Below are 26,556 nucleotides of genomic sequence, written 5' to 3'. Positions count from 1 at the left end.
GAGGGGGATCACAGTCCTTAGTTAAAATGGCTTCAGGAGACCTATATATTGTAGTGTAATATCCTGCTGATATAAAGCATGTGTTCGCTCTACTCTCGGTCTAACCCAGCTGTGGGAGTCCGKGCSAGWGAGCCTGAGAAGATGAGGTGTTCACACAGCCCTGTACTTTTCTAAAATGGTGTTCTGTGTCTGCAGGGGAGAACCGAGGGCTTTCAAGAGACTTGTAAATAACTCATAGCAGCATACCATGAAAACCTGACTCCATTTATCAAATGTGTTGCAATATTACTGACATAAAGGAAGGTGCCATTACGGGCTGTTTCAGTCATGCTTCAGGGTCCTATCGACCAAGTGGAGCAGTAGAAGGCCAGCAGGACCATGTGTTACAGTAACACTGGATGTGTACAGCAGACTATGCCAGACCCACTAGGCAGACACCTCCAGGCCAGKCCAGCCGTACCCAGCCCCATCCTCCATTCTGAGAGGAGGAAGGAAACAGGCATCAGATCTCCACCTGAACAAACCTAGCCTTCTAGTACACCACAGAGACAGGGCTCAGTGTGTCCCTCCCCACAGGCCCACCTTCCCTCTACTTACCTGAGGGAAGTACACTCATGCCACAGTGCCCAGTAAAACTTTCCCTCCCTCTAATACTGTACAGAGCTGTCGCACAGTGTATCAGTGTGATTACATTGAAGGAGACACAAATAACTTACTCCGTGTCCATATTGTCTCATCTAGCTGGCTAAAAGGGTACAGTTATAGTATATCTCTCACATTTCCATCAACTGCTTTTGAACTCTTCCATTAAAAAGCCCTGCCAGTGAGTTAGTGGCAGGGGGGCAAACTCAGTCTGGTGCACAGTTCTACACATGAGTGTGTATCCACTCCACATATTGAGCAAACAGGACCGAGGCATGCAAGGGGCCTGACCCCTGGTGTAACAGCGCTATTTGAGAGTAGGTCTGAAGAGCTCTCACAGGCTGCGGGCAGCCCATCAATCACCTCAGAAAGTAGGCTACGGGGTATCATATACTGTATGAAGGAAAAATAACTAGCCTGGTTGACTGGGACACCAAAAGTATTTTCAGTGAAGAACACAACATAACTTCTCTTTTAATATTGTATTTGTACTCATGTATTTTTGTGTGGTTGAGACAAAGATGTCCAAGACCAATTTCCCCTCAGGGACAATAATGATTATCTGATCTTACAGTCCTGTCACAACTACAAAGCAGTGTCACTAGCTAACTTTGAAGTGCTGCCCTGAGAGGTGCCTCCTGGGGCGAGATATATTATTGGTTTGAGAGAGCTGCGTGTCCTCGTAGACGTAGACAGTGATTTAACAGAAGGAGGGTCACCAGCCTTGACACATTTCTGTCCATTGTTTATTCAACAGGGTGTAAAATAACCCCAGACATCACAGACATGCCCCCCTGTGGGACACTGTCTCTGTGTCCCAAATGGCACCCTTTTCCCTATTTAGTGCACTTCTTTTGACCAGGTAGTGCACTATATAGGGGATAGAGTGCCTTTTGGGATGCATCCTGTCTCTGGGTACTGGGTAGGAAAATAAGCACTGCGGTGACCTCAGTCTGATCTCCCGCCAGTGGGTCTTCATCAGTCACCTCAGTCACTGAGCTCACTACTGCCACCTGTCCCAAACCCGGGTCTGCTGTGACTATGTGAGCCCGCTGAGCTAAAGCCTAGGGATTAGGAGACACAATAGGTTCTGGCATGACACATACAGTACGTTCAAACACATGTAAATATGGTATCCCTGTCTGCCTAGTACATTTCAGGTCACTATCAGCAGTAGAGTATGAGACAGAATGGGGGTGAGCAGTAGAGCTGGCATGGATTTTGGATGACGGTTATTGGCCAGACAAATGCCCGCAGTCACCGTAATAACCGTTCGAATAGCAAAAAATAAATAATAATAGTATATATTATTAAATATTTTTGAACATGTTTTTTTTTCTCCTCTCCTCTGCTCCTGGCTGCATGTGGTGCCATATAAATAGAACAGGCGTCTCCAATCAAGTTAATGATGGCATAATGGCTGGACTGGCAGCAATTGAGAAAGTACATATAGAAGCAAAACAGGAAGAAAAGCAAGAAGTAAAAGCAGGAAGTGTACCATTAATATGTGCTGTGATTTGTTGATTCAACTCAACTTGTATTACAAAAAATGCATACCATTGCATGAGCCACATCATGAATGAATATTCTACATTACCATGGAAATTATTGCATCACAATTAGGGTTGTGGCGGTCACAAAATTTTGGCAGCTGCTGATTGTGTCAAGCAAATAACTGCTGGTGTCACGCCCTGACCTTAGAGATCCTTTTTATGTCTCTATTTGGTTTGGTCAGGGTGTGATTTGGGGTGGGTATTCTATTTTCTATTATTTGTATTTCTATGTTTTGGCCGGGTAGGGTTCTCAATCAGGGACAGCTGTCTATCGTTGTCTCTGATTGAGAACCATACTTAGGTAGCTGTTTTTCCCACCTGTCTTTGTGGGAAGTTGACTTTGTTTATGGCACATAGCCTTAAGCTTCACGGTTTGTTTTGTAGTGTTTATTGTTTTGTTCGGCGTCTTTTCTAATAAAAAGAACATGTACGCTCACCACGCTGCACCTTGGTCCAGTTCATTCAACGGCCGTGACAGCTGGTCACACGGTAATTGACCGTTAATTAACCTAAACACATTTATAATTTCCTGGCTTCCACACATTGTCTACAAGCCACTGATGCTGACTTTTGGAACATCTACATTTAATAAATCCATGTAATATAGCCTACACCTTCACAAAAAATCTATTATTTATTTTAGACAGGTTTAAAGAAACATGATATGAAGAAAATGTAGTCTATTTCAGAGGAACAGAATAGCATACTCTGAGTTGTCCTTATGTTAGGTCCTGATCTGGATATGCCATATGGCTGTGGGCTACACTAGTTAATTTAGCAGACAAGATTTGCTTAGATTTCCGTGGCATTATTTTATAGTATGAAGAATACAATTGAACAAAGCTGAATAAAATAAAGGATATTTTCTCCAAACGATTTGAGGGAGTGCGCACATGCAGCTATTCAGTGTTGAGCGGTTAACAAAGAAACAGGTACTCCTATATGTTTAATTTAGAGTTTATTACGTAACTTTAGTTGTGGTATTTGAGTTTTAATACATTCTTAGGCTACATGACGCGACTCTAATGATGATTTGAAAAAAGTTGCATTGAAGGCATGGGCTCTGCTTTGTTTTTTGTGCAGGCTGTACACACTTCATCAGTCTCTCCTTCACAATTTGACAAGCACTTGATAATGACTCGAATTTCCCGGCAGCATCCCCTTTTTGTGGCCGTAATGCCCCCTAAAAAAAGACATGCCTTTTGCGGCTCGTGGCCGTTGTGCTGAATATAATAATTGTAATTCCCTTCTCCCTGCGTGCTGTGTGCTCCAAAGCACCTCTCACTCACATTTCTCTCCTTCACCTCATCGAGTCTTTCTCACAACTGCGCGCATCCTTATCCAATTCCGAGGAGCATATTGAAGATATTGGAAGAACTGTCCACATTTACATTTCGTCAGCCAACAAGATGAGTAGGCCTAACGAACAACAAAAGCACTAGCCTATGTCAATCTACTATCCCCCATAGTACAAAAGTTGACCTATTCTATTTTTGGGGTGGCAGGTAGCCTAGTGGTTAGAGCATTGGGCCAGTAACCGAAAGATTGCTAGATCAAATCCCAGAGCTGACAAGGTAAAAATCTGTTGTTCTGCCCCTGAACAAGGCAGTTAACCCACTGTCCCCTGGTGGGCTGTCATTGTAAATAAGATTTTTTTCTTAACTAACTTGCCTAGTTKAAAAATAAATATATATAATAATAATTCTGTGCGAGAAATAAATATTCCAAACATAGTCTGCGACAGTTGTGGGATGCGATAGATCCCAAATGAATACAACCACTAGCATAAAAAAAAAACATTTTACTCAATGAGGCTGACTGTAACGGCATTCTACGTCGTCCTCCTCCTCAGACGAGGAGAGGAGAGAGGGATCAGATGACCAATGTGCAGCGAGGTATGTAGACATGAATGAATTTATTAGACACGACGAACACTGACACGAACTATACTTGAATATTTACAAAATAACAAACAAACAACGTAGACTGACCTGAACATGCAAACTACATATAACGAAGCACGCATGAACAGGAACGAACGAACGAACGAGACGAGACAGTACCGTGTGGTGCAAATAAACACAGACACAGCGACACTCACCCACAAACAAACAATGTGAAACCACCTACCTTAATATGGTTCTCAATCAGAGGAGATGAAAACCACCTGCCTCTAATTGAGAACCATATCAGGTCACCCATTTACCAACATAGAAACACATAACATAGAAATGCCCACCCACACTCACGCCCTGACCGACTAACACATACAAAACAACAGAAAACAGGTCAGGAACGTGACACTGACGCTGTCGTTCTGCCCCTGAACAGATTAAAATGTTGATAAATTATTAGGCTATTTATTTCTTCACATTATAAGCGCAGCAATGTGCACATGGAAGTAGGCTATACGCGCAAATGTTCCATTAGCGAAAAAACACCATTATCAAAAGTGACCACAAAATGTGATTATGCATGTAATGCTTTTATTATAAAGGTGCATTTTTATGGTGAAAATGATCTTCCCCAAACTTGAAACTCACGCGCTGTGTATGTATGCCAGTTAGGCTCTACACCCATTGAAAAGCAGATTAATGTGCTTAATTTTAAGAAGTTATTTGGCCACTTTTGTGATACAAACCTTATAAAACATATAGGCCCATGGGATAGGCTACATAAGGTGTGGGACTATGATTTGAAAAAGTCGCAAAAAAAAGGTGTTGTTTCATGCCTTACCTAAATGCCTTACCTAAATGCACCTAAATGCACCTAAATGCACCTTTATAATATCATTCACAAGTGATAATATTTCATTCACAAGTGATACGCTAATATTGTCACCCATCAGACTATTCTTGATTTAATCTTGTCTTTACATATACTAAATAATATGTGTGAAATTTGTTTTGATTTAAGATGCACCATTATCATGCACGTCTCAAAAACGGGGTCAGGAAAAAGATATACATGTCATCTATGCAATTAAATAGCAAAGGAGCTTTTCCCGTGGTTCCTGTTGTTAAGAGAAGCATTGTGCTTAATATTAGGAAAGTTGAGAAATAAATATAGTAGGCCTAGCCTATAGAAAGCTGAAGGGATTCTCCTCTTTTTAATAGAGGCCATCACTCTGTTTTCTCAGGCCTATAGAAATGTTGCGCAACATGAGCTTATGGGCTCTCATTAAGTGTTTGATTAGATTTTCGAATACATTTTCATTGAGTTCAGAGTGATTAGAGGGATAATAGAGTGCTGAGTACAAGTCAGTTAGCAAGTTTGGTAGGCTACCAATGACCATCAGCAGCATCAGAGTTTGGAGAAGCCTATTTACTGTGAATAAAAAGGTAACGTGGAATTTGACTGCCTTCATGACTTGTGATTGCCGGTGTGGCGGTAATATGGTCACCATAACAGCCCTAATCACAATACCAAGGAGCCATTGCGAGTGTACCCATGAATTTGCCAGGGTTCGCGGTTCCAAGCATGTTTTATTCATTCTATTTATACGTTAGCTATTTCTACGTTTGCTGCAAGGAGCAGCAAAGTTTCATTATGTTGTTAATTGTCCATGTTACCATAGAGACGGACTCAACCACAGGAATGCCCGGCAGTCCCATCTCTCTCCTGTGTTCGTTCCACAAAACCAAAAAACAAATTATGTAAAAAAAAATAGTTAAGACCAATATTTTATTCTCACGACGGTCTCCATCCATAACCGTCGTTTACACGGTTATACGGTTATTGTGCCAGCCCTAGTGAGGAGACATGTGGCACAGTCCAAGCCAATCAGAGAGTGGTGGCTCACTGTCCTCTGTCACAATTGGATTAAGATGTCTGGCCCACCTCCTGGGAAACCTAACAAGGCTCATCAGACACAGGACAGGAGGGCACACAGGCTAAGCCAGCTGTGTGATGCAGTGGGTGATACTGTGTGTGTCTGTCTGTTCTCCTCATGTTTACAATAACAAGAATATCACCAGAGGGGTGGATCATCACAAAGCAAGGATCAATCAGCCGGCTAACATGAATACACATTCAGATGTAACTGTTGATCAGAAAGCTATGGGTTATTGATCATGTCAAGTTATTCATACATTTCTATTTCAAGTCAATCTTTCTCTATGAGCTATACGAACTATGGAGATTTAAAGATGATTCAGGAAAGTAAGCTGGCTAACTATTTGATCCTGGTGAATGGGTGAGGAGGAGGATAGGGTTTGGACAGCACTGGGGTGGGCGNGAGAACCATATCAGGTCACCCATTTACCAACATAGAAACACATAACATAGAAATGCCCACCCACACTCACGCCCTGACCGACTAACACATACAAAACAACAGAAAACAGGTCAGGAACGTGACACTGACGCTGTCGTTCTGCCCCTGAACAGATTAAAATGTTGATAAATTATTAGGCTATTTATTTCTTCACATTATAAGCGCAGCAATGTGCACATGGAAGTAGGCTATACGCGCAAATGTTCCATTAGCGAAAAAACACCATTATCAAAAGTGACCACAAAATGTGATTATGCATGTAATGCTTTTATTATAAAGGTGCATTTTTATGGTGAAAATGATCTTCCCCAAACTTGAAACTCACGCGCTGTGTATGTATGCCAGTTAGGCTCTACACCCATTGAAAAGCAGATTAATGTGCTTAATTTTAAGAAGTTATTTGGCCACTTTTGTGATACAAACCTTATAAAACATATAGGCCCATGGGATAGGCTACATAAGGTGTGGGACTATGATTTGAAAAAGTCGCAAAAAAAAGGTGTTGTTTCATGCCTTACCTAAATGCCTTACCTAAATGCACCTAAATGCACCTAAATGCACCTTTATAATATCATTCACAAGTGATAATATTTCATTCACAAGTGATACGCTAATATTGTCACCCATCAGACTATTCTTGATTTAATCTTGTCTTTACATATACTAAATAATATGTGTGAAATTTGTTTTGATTTAAGATGCACCATTATCATGCACGTCTCAAAAACGGGGTCAGGAAAAAGATATACATGTCATCTATGCAATTAAATAGCAAAGGAGCTTTTCCCGTGGTTCCTGTTGTTAAGAGAAGCATTGTGCTTAATATTAGGAAAGTTGAGAAATAAATATAGTAGGCCTAGCCTATAGAAAGCTGAAGGGATTCTCCTCTTTTTAATAGAGGCCATCACTCTGTTTTCTCAGGCCTATAGAAATGTTGCGCAACATGAGCTTATGGGCTCTCATTAAGTGTTTGATTAGATTTTCGAATACATTTTCATTGAGTTCAGAGTGATTAGAGGGATAATAGAGTGCTGAGTACAAGTCAGTTAGCAAGTTTGGTAGGCTACCAATGACCATCAGCAGCATCAGAGTTTGGAGAAGCCTATTTACTGTGAATAAAAAGGTAACGTGGAATTTGACTGCCTTCATGACTTGTGATTGCCGGTGTGGCGGTAATATGGTCACCATAACAGCCCTAATCACAATACCAAGGAGCCATTGCGAGTGTACCCATGAATTTGCCAGGGTTCGCGGTTCCAAGCATGTTTTATTCATTCTATTTATACGTTAGCTATTTCTACGTTTGCTGCAAGGAGCAGCAAAGTTTCATTATGTTGTTAATTGTCCATGTTACCATAGAGACGGACTCAACCACAGGAATGCCCGGCAGTCCCATCTCTCTCCTGTGTTCGTTCCACAAAACCAAAAAACAAATTATGTAAAAAAAAATAGTTAAGACCAATATTTTATTCTCACGACGGTCTCCATCCATAACCGTCGTTTACACGGTTATACGGTTATTGTGCCAGCCCTAGTGAGGAGACATGTGGCACAGTCCAAGCCAATCAGAGAGTGGTGGCTCACTGTCCTCTGTCACAATTGGATTAAGATGTCTGGCCCACCTCCTGGGAAACCTAACAAGGCTCATCAGACACAGGACAGGAGGGCACACAGGCTAAGCCAGCTGTGTGATGCAGTGGGTGATACTGTGTGTGTCTGTCTGTTCTCCTCATGTTTACAATAACAAGAATATCACCAGAGGGGTGGATCATCACAAAGCAAGGATCAATCAGCCGGCTAACATGAATACACATTCAGATGTAACTGTTGATCAGAAAGCTATGGGTTATTGATCATGTCAAGTTATTCATACATTTCTATTTCAAGTCAATCTTTCTCTATGAGCTATACGAACTATGGAGATTTAAAGATGATTCAGGAAAGTAAGCTGGCTAACTATTTGATCCTGGTGAATGGGTGAGGAGGAGGATAGGGTTTGGACAGCACTGGGGTGGGCGGGATGCGCCAGGAACAAACACAGTTACTACAGCTGTATAGACTGTTCGTTCCGTCAACAGGTAGTAACATGGCTGATTCAGACAGTCAATCAGTCAGCCAGCCAGCCTGCATGCCTTCCTGCCGGTCTGTTTCTCTGTCTGTCTGGTTGTCTGTGTCTGTCCCACATGTGACTCAGAAGCTCTTAATCTAGTCCAAAGCGTGCCAGCTTTAATACGGTATTTCAATCATTTTTATGCACCAATATAATCCACTCCATAACACCCATTCAATCAATATAATAGCCTACTGTCCTTATCCCCCAGGCTCTCACATACAATACAGGCATTATTGTTAATATGTACTCTACAGTAGGCTGTGAAAAAAATGTATGCTGCAAAATAATGTCAACAATAATTCAATATTTTACTTCATTATACCAATGATCACAACAATAACAATCCATTACAAAGTTGGAGCCTGTTCTACACTGTTAATGGACTGGAACACTTAAAGGACTGGTTCTATATAGGTCCTATACAGTATCGTTACATACCCAAATCCAGCAGCCAGAATTTGCAGTTTTCTGAGGGTCCCGCTTGAGAACTCATATGGTACAGAGGACTAACAGCAAAAATAGACTCTATTCCATTTGCCATGGCAACCTGCCCTGGTACTATTCAAGTTCTCACACTGTTTAAATCCAATTCTTCAAAATAATTTTATAAAACAGATAAAGTATCATGTAGTTTAAGAAAAAGCTACAGGAAGCAGCTGTATCCTCTAGCTCAGATCAGTCTGCTGTGTTTGTGGGATGGGATCTGCTCTCTCTTCTCTACTCTCCCAGAGAGTGGGCTGTTGTACTGTGAGGGCAAGCCTCCTCTGTCCCAAAGGAACATTTAGAATCAGACGGCACACTTTACCGTAAAACCCCTAGTAGAAGCTCCAGCCCTCAAACAGCATGGGCTCAGCTTCCACAAATCAAATCAAACTTTATTTGCCACATGCACCGAATACAACAAGTGTTGACTTTACCGTGAAATGCTTACTTACAAGCTCTTAACCAACAGTGCAGTACAAAAAGAAGAAAATATTTACCAAGTAGGCTAAGATAACAAGTAATAATAAAAAGTAACACAATAAGAATAACAATAACGAGGCTATATACAGGGGGCACCAGTACCGAGTCAGTGTGCAGGGGTACAGGCTAACTGAGGTAATCTGTACATGTAGGTGGGGGCGAAGTGACTATGCATAGGTAACAAACAGTGAGTAGCAGCAGTGTACAGGGGGGGGTCAATGTAAATAGTCCGGTGGCGATTTTTATGAATTGTTCAGCAGTCTAATGGCTTGCAGGTAGCAGCTGTTGAGGAGCCTTTTGGTCCTAGACTTGGCGCTCCGGTACCGCTTGCCGTGCGGTAGTGGAGAAAACAATCTATAGGGTGACTGGAGTCTCTGACAATTTTATGGGCTTTCCTCTGACACCGCCTATTATCTAGGCCCTGGATGGCAGGYAGGATGSCCGTTGGCACTACCTTCTGTAGCGCCTTACGGTCAGATGCCGAGTAGTTGCCACACCAGGCGGTGATGCAACCGGTCAGGATGCTCTCGATGGTGCAGCTGTAGAACCTTTTGAGGATCTGGGGGCCCATGCCAAATCTTTTCACCTCCTGAGGGGGAAAAGGTTTTGTCGTGCCCTCTTCATGACTGTTTTGGTATGTTTGGACCAAGCAGTATGTATTGTAGAAATGTAGCATATATAGTCGCAGCTTTACTTTTCAGCACAGTTGCAATGTCCTTATTTAAGCTAAGCTCAATACACTTACATTAGTTTTATTGCTGACAAAAACAATGCACAAAGAGAACGTTCAGCAGTGTGACTGATTGTAGCTGCTAAGGTGCCTTTCACACATTTGTACAGTCAGATCTCAATCTACCCTGCAGTGCATACAGGGCTGGAGGAGTAAAACAGACAGCCCACACAAAGCTCTCCCTGTTCAACTGTGTTTTCTCATCAGGATCTCTGGGCACTAACCACAGAGCCTGTTTCCTGTAAGAACCAAAACACACGTGTGCAACGTGCACAACGCACACACGTGGAACACACACCCACACACACGTGCACCACACCAAAAAAGCTAAGGCCTCCCTGGTACCTTTGAGAAGGTAACCGTTTTAAGCTGAATCAGCAACTGAAGGGAGATGTTGCTATTGTCTCTTTAGCACATTTTAGAAATACGCTAAACGTATTGATGGTCCCTAGTCCCCCTACTGTACACTTCGGTCCACACTGATCTAGCTGGGGATAGTCATAGTGGCATTTCCTAGTCCAGGGATCCTCATCTAGATTCAGCTGCGGGCCAATTTTTTCTTGGGCGGATGGTCTGGGGCCGGAACATAATAAAAAAATATATATTTAGAATGCAAACTGCCCGCAAGAAACCTAAACAGATCAAATATTTGACAAAAATATGAAACATAATTTCAAACCTTGATTACATTTGTCCTGCGTAGGGTGCCGTCTTTCAGATGGGATGTTAAAAAGGGTGTGCTGACCATCTTCACCCCGGTTTCATGGCTAAATTCCCAAACTGGCCACATTCCATCATGACCACCTAATCCCCCCCCCCCCCATTCCTAATTGGCATATATCACTCCTCACCTCTCCACCTGATTGATAGCTTGCATCACTGAGGAGGGTGCTACACATTGATGGTGGATGAGGTGATTTCCCCCCTACTATGTAAAGCGCTTTGAGTACCTCAGGTGGTATAAAAGTGCTATATAAATCCAATCAATTATTATGAATTATAATTATTTGTATACGATCACCAAAGTCTCTCTATTATGCGTGGGAATACTTGGGAACATGTTTCCAAAATGTCAATCACTTGGAGCTGATTTTCTGGTGTTTTTACAGTCTTTTATGTCCAACAATGAAAATTCAACAAAAAAATAAATATATACATATATACATGTATGTACATATATACATTTGGGGGACCAAATAAAACCACCCGCAGGCCACCAGTTGGGGAACCATGTCCTAGTCCATGGTCCTATAGTTGGAAAATACAAAAATAGCCAAAAAGCAGTAGCTTTGTCTAATTCAGTTTACAAACTTAATTGCAAAAACATCACAGGAGTCACATCAACAGCATTTTCTGAGAACTTGTGGGGTTTACACAAGCTACGACAGCTACTAATTCACCACAGGCAACCAGCCAGCAAGGGCTTTGTTCTAAGTCCAAGGGATGGGGAATGCAATGAGGAAAAACAACGAATGAGGGCAAACCTCCTGCTCACAGCCTGCACTCATTCCGGCCCAGCCATGCATCTGGGTGACAGCACCAGTCGGGAGTAGGACGAGGAGAGTTCCCAGATCTACCCCCAAACCCCTAACCCGTCCACTGCCCTGAGAAAAAAGCTTAGGCCTACATGCTCTGCTTCAAGGACAAAGCACCACAAAGACAAGGGGAGCACCAAGGACAGGTTCAGCCTACTAATTCTAAAATAACCCTGCTGAGGGGAGTCTTCAGTCTGTATAACAATTCACTGGCCATTACAGAAAATAGGAAAGCTCTGGCACTGCGCGGGTATAAGAACGGACCGTCTAAGAAGTTCTGATGCTCCTACAGGCCCTCAGAAAAAACATGGGGAAAAAGCACACATGAAACTTGAAGGTAGCACAATAATAAAGAACTGGATGGGAAATCCTAAAGTTTGTTATTAGTTAGAGAAAACCATCCAAGTGTGTAACATGCATCAAACACTACCTGGTTTAAGCCAAAATACAGGATTCCCCACTCCCTTATAATGATGAAGAGCCTAATGTTTAGGAAACCTATCAGCATACAATGTTATCCTTTATTTAACTAGGCAAGTCAGTTAAGAACAAATTCTTATTTACAATGAACAGTGGGTTAACTGCCTTGTTCAGGGACAGAACGACAGATGTTACCTTTGTCAGCTAGGGGATTCGATCCAGCCACCTTCGGGTTACTGGCCTAACGCTCTAACCACTAGGCTACCTGCCGCCCCAGGTAGCCTTGTGCCGCACCATGGAAACCACCAGTATATAGTACACAAACATCACCTCTATCTTATTACAGACAGGACAGGAGGAGGGCGGGCCGTCTGACAGGAACAAAGCTTTACTTTGTGACTCAGTCAAGACAGAACAGAAGCTCCAATTGCCACCCAGGTTTCTTTGATCTCATCCCCTGGGGTCTGGAATGGGGTCAGGTCATGGAGCTCAAGAACTACTTCTCCTTTGAAGAAAGATGAAGAAAAACCACTGTCTAGTCAAAAGGACAGGGTCATATTGAAGGCCACACGGTAGCAAAACGTTTTGTAACAGAAAACAAAAATGCATGTGTTTTATATTGGACAAGTTCAGGTAGTCTCTACCTGTTTCGGTCAGTTTTCTTCCGTTTGGTGCCTGACGAATATGGACCATGAGAGACAGGCCACGTATGCAAAGTATGAATGAGTTAGTCATGTCTATATGAATTCCCACAGAATAATGGAGGTGGTAATCAATATGTTTTCCACAGCAGCATGTGAGTCATCAACAACTCTCTACAGACTGTAAACCAGGGAGCACCTGGAATCCTTCACTGACTGCAAGTACACACTCGCCCAATAGAAACCCCCTGGGACCAAGGTACAGACGGTGCCTGTGTGTGTGTGTGTGTGTGTGTGGTGTGTGTGTGTGTGTGTGTGTGTGTTGTGATTGTGTGTGTGGTTGTTGTGTTGTGGTGTGTGTGTGTGTGTGATGGTTTGTGGGTTGTTTGTGTGTGTGTTTGGTATGGTGTTGTTGTGTGGGTGTTGTGGTGTGGGTGTGTTTGTGGTGTGTGTGGTGGTGGTGGTGTGTGTGTTGTGTGTGTGTGGTGTGTGTGTGGTGTTTTGTGTTTGTGTTGTATTTTGGTGGTACCAAATGTGTAGTGTGTTCCAGAACCAACGGTAGATTGATGCCAGATATTTTTTTAATTTTTTTAGCCTTTTGCAGATCATATCATTTATCTCCAGCACCTCTTAGAACCTAGATGATGTGGTGCATGTAATCGTTCCCGTAATGTATTCAGTTGGCCTCAACAGCAAGCAAGTTGACAGTGTGTTCTAATGTATCTGTGTGTCTGTGGTATCTTGGTGTGTTCCAAGCGCTTCTCAAGTCCCCAACATCAATGGCCTAACCTTGTTGTGGTGGGTTGAAGTAGTACCTTCCATCTCCATACTGGAGCGTGAGTGAAGCGATGGCCAGAAGCCATGGCACAGGTAACTTATGCCCTCCTGGCAGGGGAGCGATCTCGTGGTCCTGCACCAGGCCCACCAGTCTGGCTGTCCATGAGCCTCTCCAGCACCTCCACCTCTGACCCTCCGTAGATCCAAGCTCAAGCTGCTGCCATTACTAGCCACTAAATCATGATGACCACGGTCAGCTCACAGCCACCAGAGAGCTGGAGAAGGGAGGGAGGGAGAGGAGGGATTGAGAGAGAAGAGGGAGGGATGGAGAGTAGAGAGGAGGGATGGAGAGGTTAGAGAGGAGGATGGAAGGAGAGAGGAGGGATGGAGAGGAGAGAGAGGAGGGATGAGAGGAGAGAGAGAGGGAGGATGGAGAGGTAGAGGGAGGAGGATGGAGAGGTAGAAGGAGGGATGAAGTGAGAAGAGAGGGAGGGATGGGGAGAAGGAGAGAGGAATGGAGAGTAGAGAGGAGGGATGAGAGGTTAGAGAGAGAGGGAGCGGAGAGGGAGAGAGGAGGATGGAGATAGAGAGAGGAGGATGGAAGGAGAGAGAGAGGAGGGAGAGATAGAGGGAGGGATGGAGAGGTAGAGAGAGGAGTGATTGGAGAGGAGAGAGAGAGGGAGCATGTCAGATACTATAAACATTACATGACATAAAGGAATAGTTTGAGGTTATGAAGAAACAGCCTGAATGTATTGATGTTTAGGAGCAGTATCATAATGAGGGTGTGAAATATAACTACATGTCATTAAATMGTGAGATTCTRAGGATGTACTAATCAGCAATAYCYAGTRTATTATTAGCATGTCAACAACTGAGTTCTTATATGGGTTTGSAGGTCCCCAAGTKCCCCTGAGAARTGCTGATTTYCCACTTGTCAGTCATTCRGTTTCCCCAGAKCCAGTCTCAGTCACAAGGCTAGASTAAGAGCTTATTCTGATGGCCATTAGAGCAGTCGCTCAGCACAGTGCAGGCTCCAAACCAACCACATACTGTAGCTACTGTAGCTCAACTGTACTGAGTTGTACTGTCAAAACGCCACACATTCAGATGCCTCAACATGACCTAAGAAACGCTCTGACATTCTAAAGCAGTAGATGCAGGGGGAAAAAATGTCCATTAAACTGCCATATACAGTATTCCATTCAAATATACATTGACGATGATGGGCACATCAGGGACATTTCAAACAGGGAAATCAGTTACAGGAGAATGACGATCGACCTCGGCAGTTCCACACTGACAACACGTTCTTCAAATGACTATCAAATCAAACCAATTAAGGACTCCAACCAACATCCAACCGACATGGCTAGTTAGTAACTGCTAGAGATCCATACATACCCATTGGTAGTGAGGCAAAGCCAGCGAGTTCAAAAGCTGAGTCACCGGACCTGAGTTTTTATTGTTCTCCATGATTCTGTCCTCTGTCCTCTTCTCCTTCATACTCTGATGCTCCTGATGCTGAATCTAATCCATCGACGCGACACAAGGTTAACTTAACACAGAACCATACTGACCTGAGGTAACACGCAGGCCCACCTACTCTCATATCCCTCCGCCCGATGGCCCTACAATGGTATCTAGGCACTATATAGCAGAGCCAAAGCACTCCCTTCCTTGTCTACTGTACCAGCTGTGCCTTCTCCAAGAAGAGGCTGGAGATATGACACTGACACAGAGAGTGGTACAGCTAGTGGGAGGCTGACACACTCGTTGACGCGTCGCCGACACACAACTCCACTCTGTCATTGCCTCTCATAGATCTCACAACACCAGGCGAAGAGGCAGAGAGCGAGAGAAAGAAAGACAAAGAGAGGGAGGCAGAGAAAGAGAGGGAGAGAAAGAGAGAGTTGACTGTGAGTGATTGTGCCCTGCATTAAAGGAACCATAGCCCATTAGTGGACATGAGAGGACACAAGGACTCTCCCTCATCACCTCTCTGTGACCTTGACTGACCCTCTCTGTGTTGTTTTCTGTACCCTGACAGAARCAGAGCTACACTGTGTCAGGAAGGACACTTACAGAAAGGGACATACTATGCATGTCTTCCAAATGTCACCATATTCATTTTGCTGTGCATTATTTTTGTCCAGTAGTTCCCTATAAAGGGAATAGGGTAGCATTTGGGACTGAACCCACTGTGGCTAAGTCAATTTGAACATAATTCCTTGAATTAGGAGCATAGCTGCATAGAGCAGAATAACTGAAAGTCCAGCTTTGGCAGGGAAACATGGTCCCTAAAGAGGCAGAGTGTTTGTGTGAGAGAATATAGCTCTGACTGTGAGTAGGAGTGYTATCCTTCTGTGCTGTTATTGCCTGATACAATCACACTATCTGTTCCTTCCTGAAGAAGAGCCATGTTTCTCATGTTCATCTCTGAGATGGAAAGGAAAAGTCTAACGAAAGTTTGGTTTTCAGACAGTCCCTTATCAGGCAACAGGTTCACAGGAAGCCAGTACAAATTAAAATGTCTTGAAATACTAATTTCTAATTTACTTGTCTGGTGACTGGATTTAGAGGCTACAGTTTGAAACGCTGTTGAAAAGACGTCTCTAGAGTCTAACGTGTCAAATGATACTGTGAAGACCTCCGCTGTTCCACAACAGAGACCAACAGCCATCGTTGGTGAAGCCRTAAACTGCAGGGATTGTAGCAGCAGACCATTGTCTTACATCAGACTCCGGAGTTGGCAACGTGTCGTATTTGAATGGCGTAGCTMTTGGAAGGCAATGGGCAGCATATGATGACTCACCTTATCGCTGTCCAYTGTGTTCTGAGAGGTACGGGAGGCGATAGAGATGGTGTCTGGCTGACTGCTGGCATCACCCTGGCTGTCCAGGTCATCTCCATGACTACAGAGGGACAAGAGGAAGAAGACGTCAATCAAGATAGGGCGSGGCAGCTCTCACAATCATATACTGTTGGGGCARTTTAATGTTAGGTTGTGCTGCGGTATTGACGGAACAATAACTGTAATGTATAAAACCAATGTTCAATGCAGTCGGTCCTGTATGGTCCGTAAGAAAGGCTGTGAGAAGTGCTGAGGTTGATACAAGGTGGAGCACTGTACCTTCTGCCCTTGTGTTTGACTGTGGTGGCCTTGGGGATGTGAATAGGCTCCTTCAGGGCTCCTCTCAGGTGGATGGTACGCTCCTGGATCACCTCCCGGATGTGTTTGATCCAGTCCTGCTTGTTCTCTATGCTGGACGCCTGAGGGGACAGACGGACGGACGGTCAAGACAGACGGGCGGGCAGAAAGATCTCAGTCCACACATTCCCAATATTTCGATCTATGATGCAACACTAACTCCACACTCAGAGCTGTTCAGTCAACACAGTCGACCCTGATGCCTTCATCGATGCGTTCACTGAGTCACAGTAATTATCCCAATGCTTACTATTTTTTACCAGAGTACATGGACAGAACACACAAAGGACATTTTGTCATGTTCCTGTCATTCAGTAAGACCCTTTCAATCGATTACAGTATGTTTCACAATTGAGGAATTCCGAGGAGCCAGTTAAAGGGCCCTTCAGTGCTGTTTGAATGATGTGAATGCGTGGACACACAATTAGCATATGACTCACTCATGTCTTCATGGGAACTATGCAACAATAATCAAGAGTATGCTGCTTTTATATAACGGACAGATTAAAAGATGGGCAGTCTGCCATTATATAATGTGTATAATATATACATAGCATGTGTGTGTGTGTGTGTGCTGTGGCTCACAACGCATCAACGCGCAGATATGTTTCTAAGTMCATGAACTGTTATGCAAATCTTCAAACTTGAACACATAGGCCTGGTAACGCCCACTCAAAGAAATATGTTTTTGTAGGAGTACATTTAGTGGTCATCAAATCTTAGTGGGTTGAACTTAAATCTTTAAAACTCACAGTAACACCCACTTAAGGAAATACGTTTTGGGCAAAAGTGGGAGTAAATATATACATATTTATTGCGCTTGATTGTTTGCTGGGTTACTGTTAAGTCATAATGTACCAGTTACCTTGAGCACCATCTTGTTGTCTGAGCTGGGGGTCCTCCCAACCCAGAGAGCAAARTTACACGGATCCCCCTCCACGTGTTCTGTGACACCCAGCTCTGAAGTCTTGGAGCAGAGAAAACACAAAAACAGAGTTAGAGAAAGAACAGGAGAGAAAGAGAGTAAATATAGGGTTGATAAAAAAGTATTGACTTGAGATCCGCGCAGGCAACTATTTTCCGTAAATCATTCATTGATGTGAATGGGAGACTTTAATTTAAGTTAAGCATGCTGATCTCAAGTCTGAGTTCTAGCCATTGTCATGAGAGAGTGGACAGGTTGTGCTTACAAAGAGCTTGCTCTTGTAGAGGTACTTGTTGCGTCCGTTAGAGTCCTTGACCTCCTTGCTGAAGACCAGGGACATCTCAAATAGGAAGAGGTGYCGCTCGCGTCCCTTACGGATCAGAGTCTTGGGATCCCACACCTGGAAGGACTCCTGCAGGATCAGCTCTCCTTGTGAGTCAATATTCCCATCGAACCCTGGAGGGGGAAGAGGAGGAGGAAGAGAGGGGACTGTCAAGTCACTTGATTCAAATAATAATTTCTAAAGCTACACTACAGTGCAAAAGTTTGTGGTCACTTAGAAATGTCCTTGCAATTTCTCGCAAGGAATAGCCTTCATTTCTCAGAACAAGAATAGACTGACGAGTTTCAGAAGAAAGTTCTTTGTTTCTAGCCATTTTGAGCCTGTAATCGAAACCACCAATGCTGATGCTGTCAGATACTCAACTAGTCTAAAGAAGGCCAGCTTCATTGCTTCTTTAATCAGAACAACAGTTTTCAGCTGTGCTAACATAATTGCAAAAGGGTTTTCTAATGATCAATTAGCCTTCTTTTTTTTATTAACTTGGATTAGCTAACCCAACATGCCATTGGAACACAGGAGTGATGGTTGCTGATAATGGGCCTCTGTACACCTATGTAGATATTCCATAAAAAATCTGCCGTTTCCAGCTACAATAGTAATTTACAACATTAACAATGTCTACACTGTATTTCTGATCAATTTGATGTTATTTTAATGTACAAAAAATATGCCTTTCTTTCAAAAACAAGGACATTTCTAGGTGACCCCAAACTTTTGAATGGTAGTGTATATTCCATGAAAGCGTCCTGTGAGTTAGCCCAGCCTGTTCGACTAGGAGCTAAAAGAAATGTCCAGGAAGTCAAGGCCTAGTCCCCCTACTACTGATAAAAGGGGAAACCCTTAGCTAGTTCTATGTATATTTACTCCTACCGTCCATCATGCTGAGGTGCATGGCATCGTTGGCTCTCTTGGGGACACTGAGCATCACCTCCAGACCATCCTTGATCTCCCCCTTCCCCTCCTCACAGCAGGTCAGCAGCTCCTAAAGAGGAAACGCAAACACACACACAGAGAGAGAGAGAAACAAACACAAAACTTCAGTTGCATTTCACAAACCTCAAGGTCCAACGAAAGATAAAGGCTGTACAGGACTGTGTTCCATGCAAGATGCAGTTTAGCTTCCAACACTGTAGCTTTGTTGACAACTAGCGATGTGTTCTACAATAAACAAGATCATTATACAAGCTAGATTACAGAGGGTGAGAGAACAGAGGGCGCACCAGAACCTCCTGTGCTGTATGCTACATACTTATTACAGAGAGTCGTCTAGCGACTGTTTCTYTTTGGCCAGTGTACAGTACCTTGAGAAGTAGCTGATACTTGGTTATTCTCTGGACAGGCTTGATGAGGTATGAGGATATGGAGTTGGCCAGCCGGTGCCTCTGTTGAATTTCCTGGAAACCAAAAGACAGAGACGTCTTAAAGGGCACAGAGAAGCCGAGGCAGCAGCCGCCAGCGTAATCCTGCTCCTAGACCTAGACAGACAGCACTGATGGAGAATGGAAATACCTCTCTCCTCAGAACTGGAGGTCACTGACAGCAACCTAAGGTCAATCTTCTGTGAGTAGGCTTCATCTACCCCTCTTCCTCCCTCCTCTACTACCATCACAACTCCTGTTAAGATCAACCTCACTGCCAAACACCCAGAAATCACCCYGATAAGCCAGATTTGGAGGCTACCGTCATAACTGATATACCAGCATAATATTGCTTCCTTGTATTTATTCAAAAACTATTAGCATAAACAGTACTTCAAAGGATATGATTCAAAAGACCACATAATAAGACCTTGCAGAATTTGATTAGTGGTTCAACATTTGACGTATTAAGTATTATAGCATGCCTAAGTTGGTACTCATCTACACGTACATCAAAATAGGGCCCTGCATGCTCCAGAATGAGCTGGGTAGAGTCTGGTTTGTTCTTGCAGTAGTTCACATACATCTGGAACTTATCTGCCTGCAAAATGGACACACAAATGTTAAGAGACACAATATTCACGCAACATCTCAGCCATGTCAACCTATGTCAGTGTTGTAAGCTGGCTTGTCCAGACAGTGAGACACTCACCCAGGTGACAAAGCAGTGACCCACGTCCTCAGGTAGCTGTTCGTATTTCTCCAACTCCTTCAAGAAGATGCTGTACAGAAAGAGAGAGAGTTTCTGAGGAAATCTAAAATCAGGATCGTATTCACTACGAACCGAACAGAACTAAACGGAGCAACACGAGGAGGGACTACCTGAACTTGTCCAATAAGAAACGCTTGTTTTCATTATTATTTATGGTGTGTACTAATAAATAGGACCCAGGTTGAGTTACTATAGACCGGTCTTAGGTTGATTGAGCCACTCCAGTGCATCTAGAAGGCAATGGGAGTCCGGTGTGGGTAACTCCAGTACAGAACACTAACTTGTGGTGGAACTCGTAGAGGTCCAGCATGTTGCCAAAGATGATGTGCTCTTTGTTGACGATGCCTGGAGGGATCTCCTCAACACCGCTGGTCATCTCCCACAGGTAGGTCTAGAAACCACACAGAGAACAACACATCATCTTTACCTGGTTGTATTCCTGACATTTCTACAACCAGAAAACCACCAGATGACAAACTAAAACTAAACCAGATCAATCAAGCATACCTTTTGCATTGCCCCTGGGCCTTGGCTTACATTATGTTTTCCTTTCAAAAAGTCAACCCCTTAGGGGCCACTGTAGAAAGTCTGTCAGTAAACGAGTGTGAATATGCCACAAGTTGAATGGAGTGGTGGTTTCTCAGTACTTACATCTGTACACTCCCGCAGGTCTCTGACGTAGGCCTTCTCTGTCTGAATGAGCTCTGCCATTATGAACCTGGAAGAAAAAAAACATTCAACTTGTGGGAACTGCAGCAGAGAGAAAGAGAGAGAGAGTATGTCTTTTGTGGTTCCCGCTTTCGGAGGAAAGGAAAAGGTTGGGAACTACTGATATATTCTACGTCCCAAATGGCAACCTATTTCCTATATAGTGCACTACCTTTGACTAAGGCTCTGGTCAAAAGATGTGCACTATTTAGTGAACCAGGAGCCATTTGGGATGCTCACATACAGTACAGTAAAACCCCAGAAAAATATTGTTTTATTGTCAAATACACCAGATAGGTGCAGTGAAATGTGTTGTTTATTTAAATTAAAATTTTGCATGGCCTNTATAGCATGCCTAAGTTGGTACTCATCTACACGTACATCAAAATAGGGCCCTGCATGCTCCAGAATGAGCTGGGTAGAGTCTGGTTTGTTCTTGCAGTAGTTCACATACATCTGGAACTTATCTGCCTGCAAAATGGACACACAAATGTTAAGAGACACAATATTCACGCAACATCTCAGCCATGTCAACCTATGTCAGTGTTGTAAGCTGGCTTGTCCAGACAGTGAGACACTCACCCAGGTGACAAAGCAGTGACCCACGTCCTCAGGTAGCTGTTCGTATTTCTCCAACTCCTTCAAGAAGATGCTGTACAGAAAGAGAGAGAGTTTCTGAGGAAATCTAAAATCAGGATCGTATTCACTACGAACCGAACAGAACTAAACGGAGCAACACGAGGAGGGACTACCTGAACTTGTCCAATAAGAAACGCTTGTTTTCATTATTATTTATGGTGTGTACTAATAAATAGGACCCAGGTTGAGTTACTATAGACCGGTCTTAGGTTGATTGAGCCACTCCAGTGCATCTAGAAGGCAATGGGAGTCCGGTGTGGGTAACTCCAGTACAGAACACTAACTTGTGGTGGAACTCGTAGAGGTCCAGCATGTTGCCAAAGATGATGTGCTCTTTGTTGACGATGCCTGGAGGGATCTCCTCAACACCGCTGGTCATCTCCCACAGGTAGGTCTAGAAACCACACAGAGAACAACACATCATCTTTACCTGGTTGTATTCCTGACATTTCTACAACCAGAAAACCACCAGATGACAAACTAAAACTAAACCAGATCAATCAAGCATACCTTTTGCATTGCCCCTGGGCCTTGGCTTACATTATGTTTTCCTTTCAAAAAGTCAACCCCTTAGGGGCCACTGTAGAAAGTCTGTCAGTAAACGAGTGTGAATATGCCACAAGTTGAATGGAGTGGTGGTTTCTCAGTACTTACATCTGTACACTCCCGCAGGTCTCTGACGTAGGCCTTCTCTGTCTGAATGAGCTCTGCCATTATGAACCTGGGAAAAAAACATTCAACTTGTGGGAACTGCAGCAGAGAGAAAGAGAGAGAGAGTATGTCTTTTGTGGTTCCCGCTTTCGGAGGAAAGGAAAAGGTTGGGAACTACTGATATATTCTACGTCCCAAATGGCAACCTATTTCCTATATAGTGCACTACCTTTGACTAAGGCTCTGGTCAAAAGATGTGCACTATTTAGTGAACCAGGAGCCATTTGGGATGCTCACATACAGTACAGTAAAACCCCAGAAAAATATTGTTTTATTGTCAAATACACCAGATAGGTGCAGTGAAATGTGTTGTTTATTTAAATTAAAATTTTGCATGGCCTAAATGCAACATCAAACATCAAAGTCCCAAAAGGAAAGGGCAACTAAATTACAAGTAGCTCACTTTTTCGACCGCCTCATTATTTCAATAACCTTCCTGTGGCTCTGACTTTGAAGTTAAATACAGTATGTGATACTTWAAAAAAAATCTGAATATTATTTATAAGATATCATGAAAATATCTTAAATTAAATAAATGGTAAGTGTTAGACCATACTAATGTTAATTACTGCAGTATGAATACGTTAAATATTTCTGTTATCCGGTGCAAACTTTCCTGTCTGGTATTCCCAACTGCCACTGCTTTTAATAATAATGATGCTTCTCCACCAAACTGTGTWACCACTGTGTATGTGAATGCTTACTCTTTCCTCCTGGCAGACTTCCTCTTCTCCTCATTGAGTTCGTGGGCAGCATCCCTCAGCTTGACCTCTGACCCTGGGACGCTGGCGGGGATGATGTCCAGCTGCAGCCCTTTACTCTGTAGGACAGACAGGGGACTTTACGAGGCACCGCCCGCCGAGGGGACACGGGCACAGACACACACAGATACAGACTCACGCACAGACACAGAGACACACACTCTCACACATGAGCGTGAGCACGCAAATACACACACTCACCACCTTTCATCTGTTTCAAACACACACACACACAACCTCCCCCTCCCACACATACACCATCTTCCATCTCAACCCTCCACTCCAACATTCCTCCACCCTGTCCTCCAGTACTCACGGCCTTGTTGGAGTCAGAGGATACGATGCCCAGTGCTTTCTCCAGACAGGACCGGTACTTGTCCATGCGGAGGGAGAAGTCTCTGTAGCGCTTGTCCACAGAGGTGACCCATTTCTTTATCTCCAGCGCATGGGCGTGCCCTTTGTCACAAAAGCCATCSGCCAGCTGGATCAACAGTTTCACCCTCTCTTTGGTTTGCTGTCAATACAAAGAAAGAGAGAGAGAGTGAAAGAGAGAACGAACGGGGGCCGCGGAGTGTTTGTGTGTGTGTGCGTGTGCCTGTGTTTGTGTGCGTGTCAACCACGGGAGCCAAATCCCACTGTGCCAGYGGTTCATGACTACAATAGAGTTTTCTGCCACACAATAACTCAGGAGGCCAGAACATCAGGGACAATAGGCTGCCCTGTGACTGGGCCTCATAGKTACAGCATCATAATACCTAGCACAGGGCCACAAACAGGGCAGGGCAGCAAAACACACTACCCGCAGCGTCCCAAATGGCACCCTACTCCCGAATATAGTGTACTACTTTTGACCAGGGTACATAGTGCTCTGGTCAAATGTAGTACGTAGGGAAGAGGGTGCCATTTGGGACGCGTCCACGCAGATGGCCAGTACCCTGCACAACCTAAACAGATCCTAGACAGCCCTACGCGGTGTATGTATGGGACAGGTTGACTGACACTAGTCCCTTTACATCTCAACACACTGGCTAAGGTTCCTACAGGCGTCACAGTCTAAAGAACCCATACAGTCTGATTCAGAACTACAAAGGTCAGTGTCTGTTATAGACAATACATAGATTACATCCAGGAGATGCCATTTGATTGAGTGAGGTGGTGTTTGATAGTGTTGGACACTGCTGGAGGGGACCTTCACCTTGGCTGTGATCTGGAAGTCCTCGTGCTCCTTCAGCAGCTCCTGTGTGTGGTGGATACTGGATCCGGTGGAGGTGTGGGTCGACAGGTAGAACTCTCCCGTGTCGTGGATCCACTCCAGAGCCTGTGGCCCAATCACAACGAGACGAGGTCCAGATCATTTATCTGTCATCACACTAATGTTTAATTCCTATTCCCTAGCCTTCACCCTTTGAGGAAGTGTGCACTTGTTCAAGCTAGAATCCTTAATTGAAACAATATCAAAGCGGACTCCCTGCCCCTGTTTTGCTAACCAACTGAGGGATGGGGCTAGAGAAATGTAACCACTCTCAAATTCATAGACAGAGCTATGGATGCAAGGACTGACCATCCATGATATCAAACGTATGGTTTTAACCATGTTTTGAGGCTATACAGTGTTTGTTTACAAGTAAGTTGTTTGTGGGCTCCTTACACCATTCTATACATTTGACATCTAGGAGGGGATAGGAAGATGCACTCCTCACTGCTGCCTCTCCAGACCAGTGTAATGCTAACACCAGCCCACATGGGGGAGCAAACAGTCTCCAAATGAGATATACTTCAGTCTGCTCTGCTGCACACATTCGGTCCGTCAATCAGCACTGACTAAATGAGAGGAGGCGGTTTGGAGAGAATGAGGAGAGGAAAGACACTGCACTACAATAAGCCAGTGTTAAAATGTAGGGCATGTAATTATAGCTGTGGTAGCACTACCGTTGTGCTGTTACCAGTCTACCTCATTTCCAATTCCTCTCCAAAAACATCACTGAATGGGAATGAAACCAGATTTGGAGGCTTTGGTTTGGTCAGCCCCTGGTCAAAACATTAGTCCAACCGGTGCTTAGTTGAGCAGTTTGCACAGGGTTCTAAATGGTTGTATGGTATAGTATGACCGGACATATTGTTATATGTTACTGTCTACTTTTATAGCTTGTGTTGACTCTGTCTACGTGACCGTGTCATTGTAGTCATGAATGTTACCGTTCTGGTATAGTTCTCCTTGAGGAGCAGCACTGACCTGCTTGGCGCTGCGTTCAAACACCACATACTGCTGACACTGGTCCAGTCTCCTCTTCCTCATTGTCCAGAAGTGCAGCACCCGGTTCTCTCTCTGGAGCAGCTCATTCAAGATGTCTGACAAAACCACAACAGACACGTTATCATTTAAACCATGGCTATGTCACAAYAGGCAAGCTAGTCCTACAGTCTACTACTAAAGCACTTAAGTAGTGCACTATATKGGGAATAGGGGGCTATTTGGGGACACATCCCATCTGTCTAAAAGAAGAGGGCACCTGAAAGGAACACCACAGTAAAGAACGATCTAAGGTGTATTTGATTGGGAAGGGAAAAAAGAGCCACTTACTTTTGACCTGTGTTTCAGGAGCCTTGACGTGAGACAGCATCCCTGGCATGTTGACACTGTTTCTGTGCAGGTACTTCAGGAAGACGTCAGCGTTCCGCCTTGCTAGTGTACAAGCCTTGAGGAAGGCCTCCTTCTGCTCCAGGTGTTTGCTGATCATGGGTGTGACATGGTCTGACTCACTGTTCGGGCCCAGTTTATCAGCTCCCCCACACCAGTCCTCCTCACGCTTATACTCCTGCTCCAGGCTCTCCAGCACACTGCACACCTACAGAGCAGCACACAGCACAGGTCAAAACTARACTYCKCACAATGCACCASKGAGKCCAKGCTAAGTACATGAACGCAAATACATGGCAAACTGCAGTGTAATACCATATAATACCACCRTATCTAGAGTGGTTAATATACCCTAATCTGGGCSATGTTACTGGGKTAGGGGCCAATGGGCCTRCTCTGYRGGGTTGCCATGGAAACAGTTAGKYATGTCCCACCCACCTGCTCGGAYGTCTTGTAGAAGGCTACAGAGGCGTTGACCAGTTTGAGCCGGTCCTCCATRTTGAGCATYAGCTGCTGCCAYTGGTCGGCCACCTTCTCTGCACAGTCCCGGATCATGTCCATGTCGTAGTGGTTGGCTTGGAGTAGGGCCTCGGCCTTCTGCTGCACCTGCAATGCACTCTGGTGGGTTTTCTGAGGAGAGGGAGCGCGAGAGGGAGCGAGAGAGGGAGGGAGGTGATTAATTAAAGTGTTTCCACTTCATAAATATTGTTCACATTAACATCTTCAAATTTTCACAAGAACACGGAGGAATGTGATTGGAGGCTACAGCTACAGGAAATGAGTCTGAGTGTTACATACTGTGTGAGTCTTCTGCTACCATGACTGTTAACACACCACAGC

The 26,556-nt window shown here is 44.0% G+C and overlaps 1 protein-coding gene across 1 annotated transcript in view; it reads right to left on the bottom strand.

Annotated features, from left to right (window-relative positions):
• The window catches only part of LOC111964631 (triple functional domain protein-like), a 71,673-nt gene that overhangs the window by 29,821 nt on the left and 15,296 nt on the right, over positions 1-26,556 (bottom strand). The window contains 19 exon segments of the mRNA XM_070443803.1: positions 6,880-6,894; positions 13,689-13,895; positions 13,898-13,925; positions 16,466-16,565; positions 16,784-16,923; positions 17,727-17,828; positions 18,052-18,242; positions 19,000-19,111; positions 19,431-19,523; positions 21,349-21,438; positions 21,550-21,619; positions 21,891-22,000; positions 22,261-22,327; positions 23,022-23,137; positions 23,395-23,592; positions 24,274-24,396; positions 25,312-25,427; positions 25,660-25,924; positions 26,155-26,346. Coding sequence (XP_070299904.1) covers positions 6,880-6,894; positions 13,689-13,895; positions 13,898-13,925; positions 16,466-16,565; positions 16,784-16,923; positions 17,727-17,828; positions 18,052-18,242; positions 19,000-19,111; positions 19,431-19,523; positions 21,349-21,438; positions 21,550-21,619; positions 21,891-22,000; positions 22,261-22,327; positions 23,022-23,137; positions 23,395-23,592; positions 24,274-24,396; positions 25,312-25,427; positions 25,660-25,924; positions 26,155-26,346 — 2,335 coding nt within the window.

Source organism: Salvelinus sp. IW2-2015, linkage group LG6.1 (assembly GCF_002910315.2).
Source record: "Salvelinus sp. IW2-2015 linkage group LG6.1, ASM291031v2, whole genome shotgun sequence".
Classification (NCBI taxonomy): Eukaryota; Metazoa; Chordata; class Actinopteri; order Salmoniformes; family Salmonidae; genus Salvelinus; species Salvelinus sp. IW2-2015.
The sequence above is the reverse complement of the archived record's forward strand: the minus strand, read 5'-3'. Positions and strand labels throughout refer to the sequence as shown.